Raw genomic sequence first — 18589 nt, 5'->3', positions numbered from 1 at the left:
TTTACAAAATAAAAAATATTGTTTACTAAAATAGTCACTATTAAGAATAAAATTTATAATTGGTCACTAAATTTGTTTATAAAATTTAGCTACTAAAGGAGATTGATCACTAATCATAGTTACCAAGAATTTTGGTATCAAAGAAATTGATTTTTAAATTAGTCTCTAATTAATTAGTGACCAATTTAACAACTAATTATAATTTTTTATTCATAATAGTTACTATATTAGTAACTAATAATTTTTTATTTTGTAAATTGATATCTAAATTATTAATAAATTTTAGTTACTATATTAATTATTAATGTACTATTTATCATTCAAAAGATTTGTTAAAAAATTAATTACTTTATGGCTTTTTAGATTAAGAAACCCACTTCAATTAAGGTAACATGTAATCTCATTTGTTCACCATAAAATTATTAGTTATACATTATAGACATATATTTATAAACATGCATTCGTTGAAATATCTTCTTCGGGTTTACTAATTAACAATAGGTGACTTATTTATCCTAAAACATACTTCGCGGGGATCAAATCGTTTTAGTTTTTCACGTGTTTCATAAACACAAAAAAAGTTGAAGTAAGTCAAATTCATAACACAATTATTTATTAGAAAAACGTTGTAGATCATCATCAACATATAGCTTGATTCGGAAGAAAAAGAGATTCCAGCTAAGAAAATCACACTTCATTGTCCTTTGATGTTTGTTCAACACCTAATGGTAACTTCTACTTTTGAAAGGGAGTTACAGGGACAAGGATCTTAAGCCGAATACCGAAGCAAAACGTACGTTTCAATATCCATTGTTGAAAAGGATGGCGCTATAATACCATTTTCCAATGAATCATATTAATCACATCTAATCTTTAATATTATGCCAGAAAAGGAATTCGAAAGTAACAATCTTTTGTTTTTGTAATAGTTGTAATTGGTAAGTCCGTTAGCATTACACATAAATACAATAATGAAATGTATATATAAATCCAAAAAGGTATGCTTCATTGCCAGCCTTTGTTTACTGAATATTATATGAAAAATGATAGACATATGCATGCTTAATGTTAGCGAATATAAGGAAGCAAGCGATGAAGAAAACGAGAAGCCACTTTCACCTTTTCGATGGAAACAACCTGAAATGGATTCTTCAACGAAGACAGCGTCGTGAATAGCTTTGGAAGCACCATCTTTCACCGGCTGCAAAAAGTCCTTTTCTGAAATATCCCTTCTTTTAATACGTCCTTAACGCTCCACCCTTTCAGTTTCAGAGCCCTTCTGAACAGGCTCTACCCTCAACATTTTCTCAAACACCTTAGCTTCAACTATGGCTCAAGCCAATGGCCACCACCACCATCGCGTTGAAACAGTGATTGACATAAGGAAACCACCGGTGAGCTTCACCGGGGGTCTTGTGTTCGAGTGCCTCACTTACACTGTGACAAAAAAGGCCAAAGTGGATGGGAATTGGTCGAGTGAAGAGGTGGACTTGCTGCATGATATCACTAGTTATGCACCAAAGGGTTGTATCACTGCAGTGATGGGTCCTAGTGGTGCAGGAAAGTCCACTCTCTTGGATGGTCTTGCTGGGAGAATTGCTAGTGGAAGCCTCAAAGGGAAGGTTTCGTTGGATGGTGCAACCATGAATGCAAGTTTGATCAAAAGAAGTTCTGCATATATCATGCAGGAAGATAGGCTTTTCCCTATGCTAACTGTTTATGAGACTTTCATGTTTGCTGCTGATTTTCGCCTTGGACCACTCTCTCTTGCTGATAAGAAACAGAGGGTGGAGAAGCTCATTGACCAGCTTGGCTTAACGGTATTCAAATCTCATTCTTTGATGTCTTTTTAAGATATATATAATTTCTTGATTATATGTTGTCATGAACATTATTCGAAAGCTTAACTGATGTAGATAAAGAAGTAACAATGATTTAGGGTTTCACTCCTTTAAAATACACGCAGTTTAGCGAATGCAGTTTATAGTATGTTCAACCAACTTTTTCTTCTAAACAATCTATTATTAATTAAAATATAAACTAAATTATTCAGTAGAAGATTAATAAGACTTAGTATGATTATACCTATCTCAACTCATAATAATAACTCAGTCAAAATTGCGAGAAAAAAAAAAAACTGATAAACTTTGGATAATGATTATTTGATACTTATAAAATGTTTTTTTCTCTCATTATGACACCATTCTTCCTTATTATCCGTTATATATATATATATATATATATATATATATATATATATATATATATATATATATATATATTTTACAAATGAAAAAGTTTACATTTATTAGAACAATTTATTCTTATAATGGATTCTTAAATGGTAGTTATCCGTGTCTAAGAATTTTTTTCTATATTTCATTCTCTGCAATGCATTATGCATTCTAGACTTCATTATCTGCAATGCATCTTGCATTCTAGTTTATGTATTGCTATTATTTTGATAATCAACAAATTTTTACACACACCTTATATAAGTTATTTTACTTTTTAATATTTTTCTTTCTTTACAAATATAAAAGTTAACTTTTTTAATGGTTCACACACTTTTAAAAGTGGATTTTTAAGTAGAGTATCTAGTGCAACAAAAAAAACATATTAACATTAAATATATTACATGACATAAGGTGTCAACATATAAGGTAACCCGACTCACATGGATTGACTAATCACGGGTTGAATTAAAAAAGGACCAACTTAACCCGTATCACTTTTTGGTGACCCACAAATTTTGCAACTTGACCCGATCACCATGGGTTGGTGGGTTAGTGGATTGATTCACTTACGAATTTTTTTTGTAATTTATTTTATATATTTATTGTATTTTAATGAGAGTAAATTGACTTAATTTATTTTTTATAAGAGTGAAATCAAAGTGTTCACCTAATTCTTAAAATGTTATTATATTTATAGTAGATAAAGATTAAAGTGAATGCATATAACTAAACAAACAAATTAATTGAACATTCAAACTATTCAAATATTATTAAGCAATATTCTAATATTTAAAAATATGAAATTGTGAACTTCTATAATTAGAAGTAGTATATAATTATAACAAAAAAACTTTAAAAAAATTGTAAAAGAAATGTTTGTGGGTTAAGTGGGTCAACCTACCCTCAGCCCGATTCAAACCTGTTTAACAGGTGGATTAAGTGCCGGTTCGAACACATGGTGAGCCGGGTTAACTCACATGAAACTCGTTTTGACATTTCTATCCACTTTTAAATATATTTTGGTTATTAAAAAAATTAACATTTATAGTTGTAGAGATAGAGAGAAATTGAAAAATAAATAGGAATGTAAAGTGTATGTAATAATTTGTCCAATGTGAAAATAATAACTTACTACATATCTTGACCTCTAGCAAGATTACCTTAGTTTGAAGCCTATATACACATTCGTTGTTAATCCATACCTTTGACTAAAATTAAACTCTCATTACAAGCGAATGAAAGTAACAAGAAACCAATAACCAGTTATCTTTCTACTTTGTGTTTTTATATATTAAATAAATAATTTGAAATGCTCTGATCCATATATAATATATATACAAAATCCAATAGAAAACCTACTTAAAAATTATAAATAATAATATTTTGACCAACTTTTTTTACTCACTTGTAATTTATTATTTCAATTATTTTTAGATCATTAATCACACCACTAAAATAAATAAATCAAAATAGAAAATCAAATAATGATTGAAATAATGAATTAAAAATAGATAAAAAAGTGAATGAAAATATCATTATTCAAAAATTATCCTTATTCTCGTCATAATTATACTTTCATTACTCATAACTAAGATCCAACACTTACCCAAATTACATTTAGAAAGCCAATATGAATGATCAATTACATAATTGAATTACCCAAACTAAGGCATATACCGGCCATACTATTTGAAATTACCACCCATTTCTTAATGTGACTATGTTAGACCAAATTTGCCCCATCTCATTCATTCTAATTTTACATCCCTTTTCAGCTTCTTTTTTAATCCCTATTTTCTTTGGATGTGTTGCCTCAACATGCTTTGTTGTTGATTACTCTTACAATATTTATTACTTATCCATCCAATGTTTTTAATTGTGTCAATGTGAATATTTATGTAGCATCTGCCATTCCATTCCTAAAGATGATATGGTTTCTCTGATTCCAAGTTCTATCTTCTCTATGTATGTACATCCTTCAAGTGTGACTGAAACTTCTTCTCATTTACCTCTGTTCTGGTGCTGCAGTCATCTCGGAACACCTACATAGGAGATGAAGGGACAAGAGGAGTGTCCGGCGGAGAGCGGCGGCGCGTGTCAATCGGCGTGGACATAATCCACGGCCCATCGCTTCTCTTTCTGGACGAGCCAACCTCAGGGCTAGACTCCACCAGCGCCCACAGCGTGATCGAGAAAGTGCACGACATCGCACGCAGCGGCAGCACCGTCATCCTCACCATCCACCAGCCCTCGTCCAGAATCCAGCTCCTCCTCGACCACCTCATCATCCTCGCACGGGGCCAGCTCATGTTTCAAGGGTCGCCGCAAGACGTGACCCTCCACTTGTCACGCATGCCACGCAAAGTCCCCAAGGGAGAGAACCCCATTGAAAGTCTCATTGACGTGATCCAAGAGTACGATCAGAGTGAGGTTGGAGTCGAAGCACTTGCAGAGTTTGCACGCACTGGGGTCAAACCACCTCCTTTATCCAACCACCCTCATTCAGTGTCCACTGTTGCACCCTCTTATGCCAATTCCTCGCACCTTAGCCACAGGTTTGAGGAGAAGTCTGCGGAGTTTTCTCACTCCTCGCAGGTGAGTAGAAGGGCAATGGACGATTTTGATCACAGTCTCAGAAGTCCCTATAACAACACTTCCATGTCGTGGAGCACTGGGAATAGTGCAGCATTTCTCAAGTTCACACCAGCACGGCTTAAGAATGATCACAAGCTCCACAATACCACAAGGTTTATATAACTTGTTATTTTCAAATTATACCTATCATTCATAATTTCTCATTGGTTTACGTATATAGCAATATAAATATTGGTGTTGTTATGCAGAAACAATACTTCACCTGGCTTCTACACGTACTCGAGTGAAATCTTTCAAGCCACTCCAACACCACGCAGCAGTGACTACACAGTGAATGAGAATGACTACCTCACTCCCTCAAATGGCACAGAAGAACACCTTGGTCCAAAGTTTGTAAATTCTTACATAACGGAGATATGGATACTCATTCGCCGCAACTTCATAAACATAAGGCGCACCCCTGAGCTTTTTCTCTCAAGATTGATGGTTCTCACCTTCATGGGCTTCATGATGGCCACCATGTTCCACAACCCTAGAAAAGATTTGCAAGGAATCACCAACCGCCTCAGCTTCTTCATCTTCACAGTGTGCCTCTTCTTCTTCTCTTCCAACGATGCTGTCCCAGCCTTCATCCAAGAAAGGTTCATCTTCATAAGGGAAACTTCTCACAATGCCTACAGAGCTTCCACTTACACCATTGCAGGCATAATCACTCACACGCCATTTATTCTTCTCCAAGCAGCTGTCTATGCAGGCATTGTTTGGTTTGCCCTAAAACTCAGAGGCCCTTTTCTTTACTTCTTGCTTGTTCTCTTTGTTTCTCTTCTGTCAACAAATTCATTCGTGGTGTTTGTGAGCTCAGTGGTGCCAAACTACATATTGGGTTATGCTATGGTTATTGCCTTCACAGCCTTGTTCTTCTTGTTCTGTGGATACTTCTTGAGCAGCCATGACATTCCCCGTTACTGGCGTTGGATGAACACAATTTCAACGATGACATACCCTTATGAAGGGCTTTTGATGAACCAGTACCAGGTGAACGATACCTTTGGATATATGGATGGAGTACCCATTACCGGTTTTCAGATCTTGGAGAGTCTACACATCAAGACAGATGGACGTAGGAAGAGAACAGTTGTGCTTATAATGTTTGGTTGGGCTGTGCTATACAGGGTTTTATTTTATCTAGTCCTTCGTTTTGCATCGAAAAACCAGAGGTCGTAGAGAACTGTATCTAAGGGAAACTGTGTGAGTTAGTGAATCATTTCATTTGTTTTGCACTGCAAACATTGTTTTATGATGTTAAATATGTTGCTTCAGTGTATTTTGTTTTGCATCAAGCTTTGTAAATTATATAGCTTGATGGGCTTTTTCTATACCGTACAATAAAGCAAATCAAGGAATTAGAGCAAACCTTTTAACAAATCTCAGCGATATTTAACTGTTGTTTTGCATAAGGAAAGACATAGACCTACCAATGATCTGGCTTTTTTCAGTGTTTTCTCTTAAGTCAATGTGATATAATGTGTTTATGAGTTTATGGCAATCTGATGAACTTCCTCATGCTGATGATCTTTCTTAGGCTTGATTTTCAGAAAATAAAAAGTATTTTAAAATAGAATTTAAAGTTAGATCTAATCACAGTGTACAAAATTTTCCCAAGAAAAATGACACAAGAATACTCAAAACACCAAATTACACCCAGTATGAGAGAAAAGCATAGGTAGTATAATATAATAGAGATAGAAAAAAATTACAAGTATATAAGTATGAGTGTGTGTGTGTGTATGTTTTTTAACTGATAGAAGAGAATCGTGGAGAAATAGAAATGAAAGAGAATAAATAAACGGAAACCTGGAATTGCTTTGCTTGCTTGGTTGATTGAAATCTGTCTTCTTTTTTTTTTTTTGCTGTTTAAAACTGTGAGTAACATAAGAAATGCTAGGTTTTTTTTTTTATATCCTTCTTTTCCATTTTTCTCAAACCAAATAATCTATTCGATATTTATGTTATATTTTAAGTTTCCTATATTCAATAATTTTACTTTTTTTATTCTTATCCGACAAAATTAAAAAAAGATACGATAGATAATGTGGTACAAAATAATAAGACTAAAAGAGGGATGGTAGTAACTCTAGTTCATTTCCATTTGGAAGAAGAATTTGACATCAAATCCATTGAAATGAATGAAAAGCAAATATTACTTGAGTTTCAAAAACTTGGGTTTTCCCGTTGACAGTAATATAAAATTGATTAATGTTAGTAGATAATTCCAATTAGATTGACTTATTAAAGATGAATCGAATGTTTCCTTTTGCTTTTTATTACTATTACTTTGGTTGATGATTGATTATGAAAGGTCTTCTACCAGTTGGCGTGCCAACTGTTTGGATGATTTTTTATTTCGTTTCTCAAAGATAATTCGCAGAGTTGAAGTTTGGCCTTATAACGAAGGTTTTGGACATATATATGTATTATTAACAGACAAAGCTTAATACAGAAATATGCTACTAAATCCATTGGAAGTATCAAATTCGCTTTGTCGGGTATAGGCAAGCCAACTTGGATGGAATAATCATATTTAAAATCTTTGGCCAAAATATACAATATATATATATATATAATGGGGAAAACCTTTAATCATACCCAAAAGGCCAATTTAACCTGAGTTTGGCAAGATGATTTATTAATGAATGTCACCATAGATTAAGATTTCAAACTTGAAGTGAAGAATTAGGAAATTGAATTGGATTGACTTAATGTTCATGTAAAATTCCAAAAAATATGATGATGGCTGCATCAAATTCTTCTAACTTGATCTTCTATTTGAATCCTTTTACCAGCTTTGAAATTACCGGCAATATATAAATTTTCTATGCAACTTGTTACTCGGACTAATTCTATAAATAACAATATTCTTTTTACACAGAATAGAAGTTTTTAGTTAATGAGATGTTCTTGAACGTGTGCTATGGGATTGAGACTGACCAAGCATAACATTATATGTTAATCATATCGACATCTGTCCTTTCTGTATTTACAATGCCTTCCATTATAATCTGATTGTTCTGACTAGAGATAGATAAAATTAAAATAATGAGAAAATTTTATATTATTGGAACAAGGAAAAACGCATTTCCTAAACTGAATTACAAATTTTACCTGCTAATGGTTGTTTGAATTAGAAAAAGTTAAAAGGGCTTTAGTTAGATAAATGACAAACTATAATTTCTTAATTCTTAATTATCATTTCCAGTTAAACATGTCACCCTAGTTTTGAACATTCTTTTCTATATTTTACTAGGCAAAACAGAACCTTCTACATTCACCCTAGTTTTTTTCTTCTTGCTACAGAATTTTCCTTATCCACTGTATTTGAGACTAATTTCAACCTTAGTACTATGATTGTTGCTGATTTAATCAGTTTCTGTACATATGGGTGCAAGATTTCTGATCATTACAGCAACCCATCATGTAGTTATACGTTAAAACCTTATAACAGATCCCAAACATAAGAATTCAGAAACGAATATATATTCTGCTCCTTTTGAAAATTTACTGATGCAACAGCTCCCTAGCACTCAAGAAGAGAAAGAATAACTTCAACTATCAGTAATATTATTACGCTCACAAACCTTAAAAATACTAATAGATAAATTATTGAATTCTAGTTTACCTTAAGGTATCCTACCACATAACAACCTGATTTCATCAGTGCACATTACAGCAAATTTAATCATGATAATATTATGTTCACATGTTGAACATCTGAGTTTTGACTCGGTATGTGAATTTTTTAATCAATATATGTAACAAGCTCAAACACAAATGGGATTGGATCCTAAGCACGCTTTGTTTCTATCAAAATAATTAAGTGTAAAATATGTTTATAATAATGAATAATGAATAGGATGTAGTATGGAGTCTATTTCCTATGCCCTTTGGAGTTTTCTTTTTATATATGACTAAGAAGTTATATATGAGATTAGGTAAGCAATTATATTGACCAGAAATTCTGCTAAATCTTGCAAAATGGATGTTAATTTAATTTGCAAAGTAAATTTTTAGTCAGATAACGCTTAAAAGTTAGGCTAGTACTACAAGGATGTGAAGGGGTTACCTGCTCTTTTGGGGTTTCCTTGAGCCACTTCCTCTTGATACTTGGTTTCAAATGTTTATCTATAAGCAAAATATTATAGAAAACATGAAAGGGAATAATTGGTGTGTTGATAGTGCTAGGCATGAGAATGAACAGTCTCATCTTTGATACCCTTCACAATTCCTATCTTTAGTAATTTTTTATTTGAATTCTTTCCCCCAATAACTTCATTACCTACCTAAAGCGTAATCAGAAACATGAGACTCTAACAATAATGCTCATAACCATTAGTATAAAAATGCATAGGTCAACATTAGTGGAAAGCTAAGTATGCAATATATAATAAATATATTCAACGATACGTCACTAACAATTGCTACGTATGTATTCCAGAAAAGTTCAAATTTGTTCCAAGATACCACTCTTATTTTGATCATGTAACATCCATGGTTTCAAATGAGAGGAATGAAGGCAGAAGAAGACGAAGGAGTGGTCTGTCCAATTATTTTAAACTATATCAATATTAAATACACATAATCAAGCAACCACCACCACCACTCCATGAAAAATAATGTTTAACATCAATAACATATAAAACTATAAAAGAAATATTTAACAATGGATTTATACTAATTCAATCTCCTTACTCGTCTTCCATCTCTTTCCTAGCTACTACCTCCTGCAGTTTCCAGGCTTGAAGTCAAACCCCTATTTCTCAAAGATATTTGTTCTTCTAATCCTCCATCCAATTCAGTACATGTGCAAAATGGCTTCAAAGTCTTCCACAAGACATAAGTTCTCAGAATTATGGGATTAAGCAAGCTTTCTTTTATTTCTCCCCTAATCTGAGATATAGGAAAACTCAAGAGTGTTGGTGATCAAGGCAGAGAAAGAAATGAAATTCAGAAGAAAATTTATGGTACTAGGTGGAAGATGAAGAGTTAGTTGCCATGATTCAAGTTTGTAAACCAATGGGGTAACCACTATTTCAGATTATGATGGAGTTACCAGAAATTTGGGTATTGAGACTGGTTGTGGCATGCGCTGTTTGTCTGCATATATTTATCAGATCAGTTTCTGGCTCTGCAACTGAAGGTTAGTAAGTTAAGATTATAATTCTTTTAGATCATGATGTCTATTACCTGGTATATTTTCCAATAATTATAGCAAAAAATTTAATATAAACTAAAGGTCAACTGATGATCAAGGTTAAAATGAGAAAAAACAAACAAAATTTGTGAGGATGAAGAAATAGAACTGATAGGGCTTTCCAGTTTCCACCCAGAGAATCTTAAAACCATTTTACACTTTCTTTTATTTATGTTGCTCAAATTTATTTAGGGGAACATCCCTTTTAGTACAAAATAAGTCTAATCCGTGACATTTTTGTAGGGTTTGAAAACATAGCATGTTGTGCTGATTCAAATTACACAGATCCCCAGACCACCTTAAATTACACAACAGATTACACATGGTTCCCTGACAGAGGAAGCTGCAGAAGACCTAAAATTGATTTGAATGAAAAAGTTCGACTGTTTTCTCTAGATGAAGGAAAGAGATGTTACAGTTTACCAACAATTAAGAATAAAGTATATCTGATAAGGGGCACATTTCCATTTGACAGTATAAATTCTTCCTTTAATGTTTCAATTGGGGTAACACAATTAGGTGCAGTGAGACCATCCACGCCCCAGGACTTGGAAATTGAGATTGAGGGAGTTTTTAGGGCTACCAAAGACTACATTGACTTCTGCTTAGTGAAGGGGGAGGTGGATCCGTTTATTTCTCAGCTGGAATTAAGGCCATTGCCAGAAGATTACCTACTACATGATTTGCCTGCCAGTGTTTTAAAATTGATAAGCAGAAATAGTCTCTGGGGTACAAAAGATGAAATCAGGTATGTCATATACTTTAGTTTGAGGTAAACTTCACCACCATTTATCAAAGAAGTGTATCTCCTAGAAATCTACAAGGCTTAGGAGTTATCACTAAGGTTTTTCTGAAAGCATTATATTCACAATATAGGGAATGGATGTTAAATATTCAATCAACATGTTTATGGGATAAATAATAGCAATTTTGCATTTTTCTTGGTAATGATTTAGACACAATGAAGTTGAGCTCCATGTGCAAGGATCACACCAATAACTGCATGAGATAACCTATCTTCACCTAATAGACAGAAGTGTAACACACCTTTATGCACAGCTTCGTTTCTTTATGATGCAATAAGATGCATCGTAATGAAAATAACAAGAAAACGCGAAGCCAAAAATCTATTATCACTCAATCCATTATTATGTGACGCACAAGAATTACTGTCAAAACGTATATACCATAAGTAGTGCAAATTGCAAAAAGGGTGTCAAAGGGATTTATCCTTAGTTTATTAAAGCGATTTATGTTTAGTGTTTGGTTTATAAACTTGTTTAGCTTCTTGGTATCATGGACTATGAACATGAACAGAAGGTCTTATAATATGGCTATTTCCAAATTATAGGTTCCCAGATGACCCAAGTGATAGAATATGGAAAGCAACTTCAAGTCCATCATCTGCTCTCCAATTGTCTTACAATGTTAGCAATTTTGACCTCAAATCCAACATGACACCACCTCTACGAGTCCTACAGACAGCTCTTACCCACCCTGAGAGATTGGAGATCCACAGCAGCCTTGACACTGAGGATTATGAATATCGTGTATTTCTCTACTTCCTTGAATTAAATAGCACCGTCAAAGAAGGAAAAAGGGTGTTTGACATCTATGTTAATAGTGAGATTCAAAGGGAAAAATTTGACATATTGGCGAGAGGGTCCAAGTATACATACACTGTCTTGAATGTTTCCGCAAACGGTTTACTTAATTTAACCTTGGTCAAGGCATCTGGTGCTGAGTTTGGACCCCTTTTGAATGCTTATGAGATCTTGCAAATGCGATCATGGATTGAAGAGACCAACCAAAAAGATGGTAGTGTGTCTGTGTTGTTTTCCTCCTTTTCTGGGTGGGGTTATTTCACTTGGGGACCTATTTGGACAAACTTCTCTCTAAGAATTTCTAGAAGAGAAAGCTAACGAGAAAAAAAATTATATCAGCTTCTTCAAAAGTTAAAATTATTTTACACAAACTAATTTGTAGAAACTTTTTCGTATAACTTCTATAGATTTTTATTTTTTAATTTGTGGTGAGCTAATTTTGAGTAGTTCATATAATTTTTTCTTGTTTTTCTCTTTTAGAAAACCTTATGGAGAAGTTTGTCCAAATACACCCTTAAGTGTTTTACATTCCATTTTCTTATTCATTTCTATAATTAAGATGGTGTATGGATGTATTTTAATTTGTAACCAGTCTTCAATCTCTTTCTCTTATTTTTACTTTAGTGGAAGTGATTCAGAAGATTAGAGAAGAACTGTTGTTGCAAAACCAAAACACTAAAGTGCTAGAGAGTTGGACTGGAGACCCTTGTATTTTCCCCTGGCACGGAATAGAGTGTGATGGTTCAAATGGCTCGTCTGTTATCACCAAGCTGTAAGTCCGTCAGTTCTAGTTAAAACACTGCCACAAGCAAGAAAGATGTATTTTTACTCCATGTATACTTTACCAAACATGCACTCAATCTCACAACTATTTCTATAGGAATACTAGTCAAAGACCAATATAGACAATGGCTTTAACGCTTTGATACATGCAATTGTCAACCAATCCACATATCTAGCTAAGTAGGTTCTTGTTTAGATAAATGAAGTGTTTTTTTATGTTATCTATATTTTTCTCTATTTCCAGGGATCTTTCCTCAAGTAATTTCAAAGGACAAATTCCTTCTACTGTTACTGAGATGACCAACTTAAAAATACTGTATTGCCTTCAAAACCCTTTTTCAATTGCTTCTGCATCTATTTTTGGAGGATAACCAGGGACTCTGTTGTATGCATGGATGTAACTATTTGGTCATGTGCAGGAACCTGAGCCACAACAATTTCAATGGTTATATTCCCTCGTTTCCACCGTCCTCCTTGTTGATGTCAATGTAATGATCCCTTCTAATGTTTAGCTATGACTAGATGCCACAAGCTGAATTATAGTACTTCTATTATACTTGTTAATGTTAACATGAAAATAAGCAGAACCAAAACACTTAATTACTGAACGAATTGCTAGTCAGGTTTAATTTTACACGGCTCAACATGCATTTACCTGAAATTTGATTTAAATGGGTGGCAAAAATTGCATGATTTAATAAGCAAGTTTAGTTCCTAGCCTTCGTTCTCTGTCTTGAAGCAGCGAGGAAGCATAACCGTGTAGTATTACATGGATTCAGTATCCTATACACATATGGACAACACATAATTTCATTAGGGTTAGCACTCTATTGAAATAAATCCTTCTGATTTGATGTCTCTGTACATGCTCTAACATCCTATGCATAACTCTATGGAATTAGGTCAGTCACATAAGAGGTAGAAAATATCAAATTAGGCAGTATCTATAATATTCATGAGCATACTGACCCTTATTTCTCTATGACACTTTAGTAGGTGCAGATATAATGATCTTATTTGTTCCTTCCTGCACTTAGATTCAAATCATAGAGAATTTTCCTAGTAGTGTCATCAAGAAAATTTCCTACCACTGAAACTTGTTCATATGTTGATTGATATATATTTCCGAGCAGAGATCTAAGCTACAATGATCTTATGGGGTCACTTCCAGAATCAATTGTCTCACTGCCATATTTGAAATCTTTGTAAGTATTTGAGTTAACATTCTATTTCAACACCAAGAAGTCACTTTTGATTATTTAGTTTTTTAATATATTTTCTACACATTTTGTTTGTACTCTATTCATTCATAGGTATTATGGCTGCAACAAACGCATGAGTGAAGACACTCCAGCTAATTTGAATGGTTCCCGGATCAATACAGAGTATGATGCACTCTTTGAAACGAAAAAACAGACACTTTAAGTAAAGCATAATTTGATTTTTTTAGTATTAATATTTCAGTTACGGAAGATGCAAAGCAAAAGAACCTAGATTTGGACAAGTATTTGTCATTGGTGCTATTACATGTGGATCACTTCTGATCACATTGGCAGTTGGAATCATTTTTGTTTGCCGCTATAGACAAAAGTTGATTCCATGGGAAGGATTTGGTGGAAAGAACTACTTAATGGAAACAAGTAGGCTTTTTGTCTTCTCTAATCATTTTTTCCTTTTTTATCCTATGTCTCTCAGCATTCTAAAACAGTACATTTACTTTTAAGATTAGATATACTCACTTCCCTCTTTAAATACAATCCCAGATCATGAGATCAATGGTCTTGAAAGATTATCATCTTTATTATGTACATAGTTTTACAAACAAAAAGAATTAGTTTAAACTTCGATTGGCTTCACAAAAACAAGATAAATATAAATGAGATTCTGCTGTTCTGAAGAAAGGTTTAAAGAGCCATACATCTTTAATTGCATTATCCTTCTATTAATCCCAACAGCCCCGTTCTCCAAGATTAATTCCACTTCCTTCCATTGTTTCTAAACAAATTTAGGTTTAAGCTACCATTTCAGTTAGGAACTCGCACATAATGTTGTGTATAGTGATGAAAATAAAGAAGGGGAAAAAATACTAAAAAATTAACATATAGCGTGCAAATTTCTAACAAAATGACTGTTACAAGTTTGCAATCCATACCTGTGCACTAAGCACGAGAACTTCATTGATCACACCGCTATCAATGTGTTTTTTCTTCTGCGTGATAGGGATGCTGATTAGTTTTGTTCAATTTACACCGAGTATATGACATAATTTTCTATAAAAAACATGCAGATGTAATATTCTCTTTGCCAAGCAAAGATGACTTCTTAATAAAGTCTGTATCAATTCAGACATTCACTTTGGAAGATATAGAGGTTGCCACAGAAAGGTACAAAACATTGATAGGGGAAGGAGGATTCGGTTCTGTTTACCAGGGCACTCTAAATGACGGTCAAGAAGTGGCAGTGAAAGTCCGTTCAGCCACATCAACTCAGGGAACTCGAGAATTTGATAATGAGGTACAATAGGCATTATTCAGTTTATTATACTATCAAAGTTCTCAGGAAATTTTTCTAATTAACATTTTTTGGCTCAAAAGTAATTCAAAAGCTGATATTTGCATCCTGGCAAATGCTAAAGAAAATATAAGATATTCTCCTTTTTTTCACTACATCCCTGGCTCTTACATTCCCGAACCCTCTTTGTTTACATTTTACAATGGCCTACTTTTCCACCATCTGACCAGTCTATGATGTATCTTGCAGCTAAACCTACTTTCTGCAATACAGCATGAAAACCTAGTGCCTCTTCTTGGTTACTGTAATGAAAATGATCAACAAATTCTCGTGTATCCTTTCATGTCCAATGGTTCTTTGCAAGACAGACTCTATGGTAAATATTCCAAAATCCTTTCCGCTTATTTGTTTTGGTACCCATTAATTTCTAAAATTCAACTTTATAACAGGGGAACCTGCAAAGAGAAAAATATTAGACTGGCCAACTAGACTCTCTATTGCTCTTGGTGCAGCTCGAGGCAAGTAATATGATGTTTTACTTTTCCCAAGATGCAGCAAATATACCTAATTAACACATGAGCTTGAACCAAATCAGGCAGGAAAATAAACTAAAAAGATGCATATTGATTCTATCGAACAAAAGAACTCTAGGAAATCATAAGTAAAGTGATGAAGCTTCACTGATTGACAACGATGATTGGTTTCTACCACCTTGTAGCTTAGAATGATTAGGGTGAAGGTATTTGAGGGGGAATACCAGAAAAATCCGGCAAAGAGCATGTATTTCATAATAGTATTTTTCATACCCTATGGCAACACTTTGGACAAACTCCACAAGTATTACTTCAATTTTCTTCAAACAATTTATCAATTTTCGTTTTAATATTTTTCTTTTGGTGTTATTGACAATGTTGAGTGTTGACGTTAATCTTTTAAATTAAAACATTAAATCTAGCAAATAATGATTTAAATTGGAAGAGGAACAAGCTCCTGAATTCTTGATGTTAAGATTAAAAAAGAGAAAAAAGAGAAGATTAAGTTTTGTCAGACTATCACTGCATAAAATAATTTATTAGGTGTTAAATAGGGGTTGGAAGATTAGGAGGAGTTAATGAAACTTTTTCCTTAGTATTTTAGATAAAGGAAACATAGTGCGATTTACTGGGAGGGACAGAAACCACATCATTGATAGTTTTTCTTCATTGTTTCAATACAGTAGAAAAGAGAGAGAGAGAGAGAGAGAGAATGCTTTAATTGGTTCATCATAAATCTACTTTGATATAAAGAGAAACATGGCACGATGCATCCTTAGACTTAACTGTCCTCGTTACAATTTTCATCTATATCATCTTGAATGCTAACAAATTTTTAGCAAGCAGGTTTGGCATATCTTCACACATTTCCAGGACGTTCAGTAATACACAGGGATGTGAAATCAAGTAATATACTTCTAGATCATAGCATGTGCGCTAAGGTTGCCGATTTTGGTTTCTCAAAATATGCTCCTCAAGAAGGAGACAGTAACGTTTCTCTTGAAGTCAGAGGAACTGCAGGGTACCTGGATCCTGAGTAAGTAGACATTTTCGACCATGTCTTAACCTCAAATTCTAATACTGCTTTACTCCATCACTTTGAGAAAAAGATTTATTAATACTACCCACATGAAGGATTCTAGGAATCATCTCAAAAAAGAAAGGCCCTTAAACACAAATAATATCTGAAAGAAAAAGGCTCAACTCTCCTATCATGTACCAATTGACTTCTGTGTCATGGAAGCCCTGTCAACAACAAACAGATTGAAGAAATGTTTCTGATTAGAATTTCCTATATGAAGTGTATAATTATTCATAAACGTGTAGGAAACTAGACTGTTCCATACACAAGACAAATGACAAATGATAATCTGAGCAATTTCAAACGAGATGAAGAAGAATCTGTCACTTCAACTCTATTTTTCCTTTGTTGCAAAACGCAACTATGATCTAAACAACTTTGACAATACCAGAATTTTGTCCCCATGTACTGCAGATACTACAAAACTCAACAATTATCTGAGAAGAGTGATGTCTTCAGCTATGGCGTGGTTTTACTTGAAATTGTGACTGGGAGGGAACCTCTTGACATAAAGAGACCACGGAATGAGTGGAGCTTGGTTGAATGGGTATGCTCCATGTCCTAAATGTTTTATTTTACTGGACTGTACGGAATCACATTATGTTCACATCACTAACTAAGAAATAACTCTGCATGCATTGCAGGCTAAGCCATATATAAGAGCATCAAAGATGGAAGAAATTGTGGATCCTGGCATCAAGGGGGGATACCATGCAGAGGCAATGTGGAGAGTGGTGGAAGTAGCACTGCAATGTCTTGAACCCTTCTCAGCATATAGACCAAGCATGGTAGACATTGTTCGTGAGCTAGAGGATGCTCTCATCATAGAAAACAATGCATCAGAATACATGAAGTCCATTGACAGTCTTGGAGGATCCAACCGCTACTCTATTGTCATAGAGAAAAGGGTGCTGCCCTCAACTTCATCAACAGCAGAATCAACCATCACAACCCAAGCCTTATCCCATCCTCAGCCGAGATAGTAAATGGTTGAAAATGGAATTCTTTTGATTCGTTTTTCATAACTTCTTTAGTAATTATACATTTCATATGGTAAAGGAGAAAATGCTAGTTTTTGTGATGTTACTTTCATCCACTCTATGCACCTTCAGACTAATCTCTCTTGCTCAGCCTCATTTTATGAGTGAAAAGAATAAAGTAGGTGTCAAATGCAAAAGGCCATATCATTTGCCAAGTCCAAGCTTGGCTGATAAAAAATTGCGTAAACTAAATTGATTGTGATTTAATCTTAAAAAAGTACAACTGTGCATCGAACAAAGCTAAATCTTTTATTGATGGACTTGGACAGGTTACATAAAGCAGGACGAACACCTAAATCTGTAGGGAATATATTAAGTCCAGCCAAGCAATTATTAAGGGGTCCTTTTATCCCTTTTTCTTACGGTAGAAACATGTCAACAACATAAATGTTGGCCACTTGTATGTTCTTATTATTGTGGAATCACGATTGAAGTACTACTGATAAATAATCATCGCGTCAGTATCTTCCTACATCCACGGTTCATGGAGGAGGAATGTGTTCAGCATAAAAGACAATTTCCAAGTTTTGGACTGTCCAAACTCTCAAATGACACGGAGGGAGAAGAAAGGTTTTTGCGAAGCAACTTTATTAAAAGAAAACAATTTCCTGGGAAACCAACCATCCTCATTCTGAGTTGATCGCGTCCCTGAAACACCTATTCTTTGGTGGGTATTATAGAAAAATGATTGACTATTACAACGCATAGTTTTTAACGAGTTATTACATCCTTACAATATATTCTATAACATTTTTTCACAACTTAATTTTTTTTCCATATATTCTCATTACTGTCTTTATCTTACCCTATCTCCTTATCTTTCTCCTAATCGTAAAAAAACGTCAGAAAACAAGTGCAGAAAGAATATTTCTCGTTTATAATAGCCTTGAGTAGAGATACATTCAAAATGTACATAGAGACTGAATAAATCATAATTAATGTCCTGATGCTTGGTTG

General features: G+C 33.9%; 2 protein-coding genes across 2 annotated transcripts; both read left to right on the top strand.

Moving 5' to 3' along the window:
• Nucleotides 1–1103: 1103 nt before the first annotated feature.
• Nucleotides 1104–6207, top strand: LOC114174661 (ABC transporter G family member 17-like). The gene is made up of 3 exons (XM_028059488.1): nucleotides 1104–1820; nucleotides 4266–4984; nucleotides 5081–6207. Exons 1-3 carry the CDS (start codon nucleotides 1329–1331, stop codon nucleotides 6054–6056), a joined length of 2187 nt encoding a protein of 728 aa, XP_027915289.1. The 5' UTR covers nucleotides 1104–1328; the 3' UTR covers nucleotides 6057–6207.
• Nucleotides 6208–9563: 3356 nt separating this feature from the next.
• Nucleotides 9564–17678, top strand: LOC114173499 (nodulation receptor kinase-like). The gene is made up of 15 exons (XM_028057948.1): nucleotides 9564–10026; nucleotides 10324–10828; nucleotides 11432–11898; nucleotides 12309–12456; nucleotides 12712–12783; nucleotides 12887–12955; nucleotides 13601–13672; nucleotides 13781–13852; nucleotides 13932–14107; nucleotides 14755–14981; nucleotides 15228–15354; nucleotides 15428–15496; nucleotides 16358–16547; nucleotides 17007–17139; nucleotides 17237–17678. Exons 1-15 carry the CDS (start codon nucleotides 9927–9929, stop codon nucleotides 17573–17575), a joined length of 2766 nt encoding a protein of 921 aa, XP_027913749.1. The 5' UTR covers nucleotides 9564–9926; the 3' UTR covers nucleotides 17576–17678.
• Nucleotides 17679–18589: the final 911 nt, after the last annotated feature.

The sequence above is a fragment of the Vigna unguiculata genome, chromosome 2, assembly GCF_004118075.2.
Source record: "Vigna unguiculata cultivar IT97K-499-35 chromosome 2, ASM411807v1, whole genome shotgun sequence".
Classification (NCBI taxonomy): Eukaryota; Viridiplantae; Streptophyta; class Magnoliopsida; order Fabales; family Fabaceae; genus Vigna; species Vigna unguiculata.
Note: the sequence above shows the minus strand (reverse complement) of the source record. Positions and strands in the feature narration are given on the sequence as shown.